This window comes from Gadus morhua, chromosome 4, assembly GCF_902167405.1.
Source record: "Gadus morhua chromosome 4, gadMor3.0, whole genome shotgun sequence".
In the NCBI taxonomy this organism is placed as follows: Eukaryota; Metazoa; Chordata; class Actinopteri; order Gadiformes; family Gadidae; genus Gadus; species Gadus morhua.
The window spans coordinates 18,248,328-18,252,226 of NC_044051.1; the positions used below are offsets into that span (position 1 = coordinate 18,248,328).

Genomic DNA, 3,899 nt, shown 5'->3' on the forward strand with positions numbered 1-3,899 from the left:
CTTAATATTAAGTACCAACCATAATAGCACACATAACCTGGGTACACAGGGAGAGGCTTGTTTCTATAAAGAGAAAATACCAGTCCCAGACAAAGTCAAGTCAATTATGCTCTGAATCCCAGTTAAAGTGGCACATCAACATTAAATCATGACAATGTCTCTTGTTTTTTCCAGCTCTCTGTGTTTTTTCTTTAAAGATTTAACCTTATTGAATTTCACAAAGAAGAGGAGCACACACATCGCCATATTTGAAGTACGGTAGCCTACACAGTGCATGAATGGGCCCAAAGTCAGAGAGTGTGAAATTTGAAACTTCAGGGAACTGCGTGTCCATGGGGGCGGAGCCAGGTCTTAGGGGAGGAGAGGAGATGACGTCATGTTGAGGAAACGAAACCTAAAGTTCAGGGAAACCAAAGTTACTCGACATGCAAGCAGTTCTCTCTTTTAGGAGGAAATAAAACGCATTTTGGAACAGACAGACTGACAGACAGAAACAACAACAAGGTGAGTAAGACAGCACAACTTCGAGATTAGTTAAAACCTCTCTTCCCAGTACGTATTAAGATAAATAATGGAATTGCTCAATACATTAACCTTGTTGTCTGTGTCTAGGAATGGCCTCTGCTACTTCCTGGTCTGAAGAGAACTTTTCATGTTCCATCTGTTTGGATGTGTTCAGCAGTCCAGTTACCACACCATGTGGACACAACTTCTGCAGAACCTGCGTTACAAAGTTCTGGGATGAACAAGTCCAGTACCAATGTCCTGTTTGCAACGAGCTCTTCCACACTAGACCCGATTTACGGGTAAATATCCTCTTATCAGAGCTGGCAGCTCAGTTTAAAACGTCTGTACGAGTAAAAGAGCAGCCTTGTGTTGAAACAAGAGATGTTCCCTGTGACGTCTGTACTGGGATCCAGCTGAAAGCTGTGAAGTCCTGCCTAGAATGTTTTACCTCTTACTGCCACATCCACCTGGAGCGACATCAGAGAGTCGCACGCCTGAAGAAACATCTGCTGGTTGAGCCTATGGAAAGTCTGGAAGATAGGATGTGTAAGAATCATGAACGACTTCTAGAGCTCTTCTGCAGGACTGAACAGGTGTGTGTGTGTAAGTTCTGCACAGAGGGTGACCACAGGTACCATCCTGTTGTACCTCTAAAGGAGGAATATGAAGAGAAGATGGCCCAGCTGGGTAACATAGAATCTGAAGTTCTGCAGATGATCCAGGAGAGAAAACTAAAGATTAAGGATATTAAAGACACCTTTGATTTGAGCAAGAAAGATGCAGACAGAGTGATAGCCTATGGTTTGCATGCCCTCACCGCTCTGATGCGCTGCATTGAAAAGTGGCAGGATGATTTCAACCAAACGGTTAAAGAGAATCTGAAATGCACAGAGAAACAAGCCGAAGACCTTATCCAAGAGCTGGAGCAGGAAATCGAGGATCTGACCAATAGAAGCTCAGAGCTGAAGCCACTCTCACACACTGAAGACCATCTCCATTTCCTCCAGGCCTTCAGATCCCTGAAGGATCCTCCATCTACCAGGGACTGGACGACGGTGGAGGTCCATCCTCCGTCATATGTAGGGACCTTGAGGAGATACCTGGATCAGCTGGTGGAGACACTGAACAAGAAACTGCGTGATACTGAAGTGAGGAGGATCCAGCAGTATAAAGTAGATTTGACTTTGGATTCTGATACAGCTCATCCCTATCTCACCCTGTCTGAGAATGGGAAACAAGTACATTATGGAGGTGTAATGAAGACACTCCCAGACAAACCTAAGAGATTTACATTGTTTCCATTTGTTCTCTCGGGGAAGAGCTTCTCCTCAGGGAGATTTTACTTTGAAGTACAGGTTAAAGAAAATAATGTATGGTATTTAGGAGTGGCCAGAGAGTCCATCAACAGAAAAGCTCTCATCCCCTTGACCCCTAAGAATGGCTGCTGGATAATATTTTTCGACAAGAATGAGTTTGTATTTCATGATTTCAACAGTGTTGTCCGTCTTCCTCTGAGAGCTAAGCTCCAGAAGGTGGGAGTGTTTGTTGATTATGATGCAGGTCTGGTCTCCTTCTATGAGGTGGAAGCCAAGATTCATATCTACTCTGCTACTGGCTGCACCTTTAGTGAGCCTATCTATCCACTCCTCGGCCTATGTGCAATGTTCTTTGGTTGCAGAAATTCTAACCCCCTGATTATCTCAGCTGTCAATCAAACAGATTAAGACACTGTTGGTGTTACAAATTCCCCTATGTATATGTTTGATTTGGTAATTCTTTCAGACAAACGATTGCTTCATATTCTAGGTCATTCCACCAGCTGTCGTTACTATGGAGAATATGGAGTGTGCGTTAGCGTTCTTGAAAAAGTGATTTATTATTTGTTGATTATGCTGATAGTTATGTTTGACTACTGTATTTCACTGTGGTAACCGTTTAATTCATGTACAGATATTTTGTTGCACTTCTGTCACATTGCAGATACCAAACAGATTTGACATTCCTATTTTTGTATGCACCTTAATCTACATAAAGACCCTCAAATCAATCCCTGCCTAGGTCTACTCCATACCAGAGACCCGCTGTTGATCGAGCAGTCCACCCTTATCTCAGATAGCATCCATTTACATCCTTCAATTCTCCATAGTTGGATATTAAAATACACAAATAACCACAGCAACTAATGATATTTCCTGAATAATCTGCTACGTTAGCTCTGAGAGAACTGCATTAATGTTGAACTGTTGTCATTTACCAAGGATGAAATAACCCTGACTATTATTATTAATTATTATTATTAAAACTTGGCTAGCCCCCAACCAGGAGGGCCAGTTGCTGCTTTTTGTCTGGCCTCTACTCTAGAAACCTGCCCAGCATGGTTGAACCTGGGGTCTGGGGTTAACTACCCCGTCCTGTAAAAAAACATTCCAGTCACAGAGGAGTCCCAAGTTTAACAGGAATTTAACAAATAAAACAAAGTCATTATTTACACTGTTACAGAAGCACAAACTACTGCCTATAACTCTGGCAACACAGATGATGACAAGTCTTGTTGGCACGTGCTCAGAAATGCAATTCAAACTGCCAAGGGTCACTATGAGCATAGGAGTCAATTACGCTGGGGATGAGTCCCCACCAGTTTGAGTCAAGATAAATTTTGTCCCCACCACTTGTAAAAAATAAATAAAAACTGCACCTCCACCTCATGGCTTCATCCATGGGCTTTTTGCCGGGGCAGCAAGGCAAGCAGCCGGTTGAAGCTGTCCCTGGAAAGCCTGAAGGCAGGCTTCAGGTCCACTCCAGAGAAAAACATAGCTAGGATCGGCACAGTGGTGTCCAGCTGTGCGTATAGCTCTTAGGTGCTTTGGTCCTGGTACCAAAGAAAGAGAATAAATATATTTTTATATGCCGGTATATGCCAATGGTTAGGTTAATATATTTTTATATTCATTGCTCATCCTTTTATTTTAAAGTACAATAAATTGCAATTATGTATTTAATACGTATTGTCTGCTGTGTAGCAGAATTCAAAATCAATTTAACACTTTACTGGTTTGATCAGTAAAAAAGTAAGTGTAATTCACAAAAGGGATCTTTTCCTAGGCCTAGTTTTTTTATATACATTTCAGCCTGTTTTATATGTTGTGGGTAGCTTTAAGGGGCTTAAACTTTCAACCCTGTGGTAAAATTACAAATTCACCCATTACAGTCAAGTGTATATATTAATATTAACACATAAATTGAAAGGGTAAAAACAAGCCATATCAATAAAACACATACGTGAGACAGACAACTGAGGCCCCGTCCACACGAAGCCGATTTCATGGCGAAACCGCAAAGGTCTTGTACGGTTCGGCCTTCCGTCCACACGAAGCCGGCGAATCCGCTGACCG

The 3,899-nt window shown here is 42.2% G+C and overlaps 1 protein-coding gene across 1 annotated transcript; it reads left to right on the forward strand.

Annotated features, from left to right (window-relative positions):
- Window positions 1-368: 368 nt before the first annotated feature.
- Window positions 369-2,554, forward strand: LOC115541953 (E3 ubiquitin-protein ligase TRIM39). Its single transcript, XM_030353928.1, has 2 exons — window positions 369-504; window positions 613-2,554. Exon 2 carries the CDS (start codon window positions 615-617, stop codon window positions 2,229-2,231), a length of 1,617 nt encoding a protein of 538 aa, XP_030209788.1. The 5' UTR covers window positions 369-504; window positions 613-614; the 3' UTR covers window positions 2,232-2,554.
- The last annotated feature ends 1,345 nt before the right edge of the window (window positions 2,555-3,899 follow it).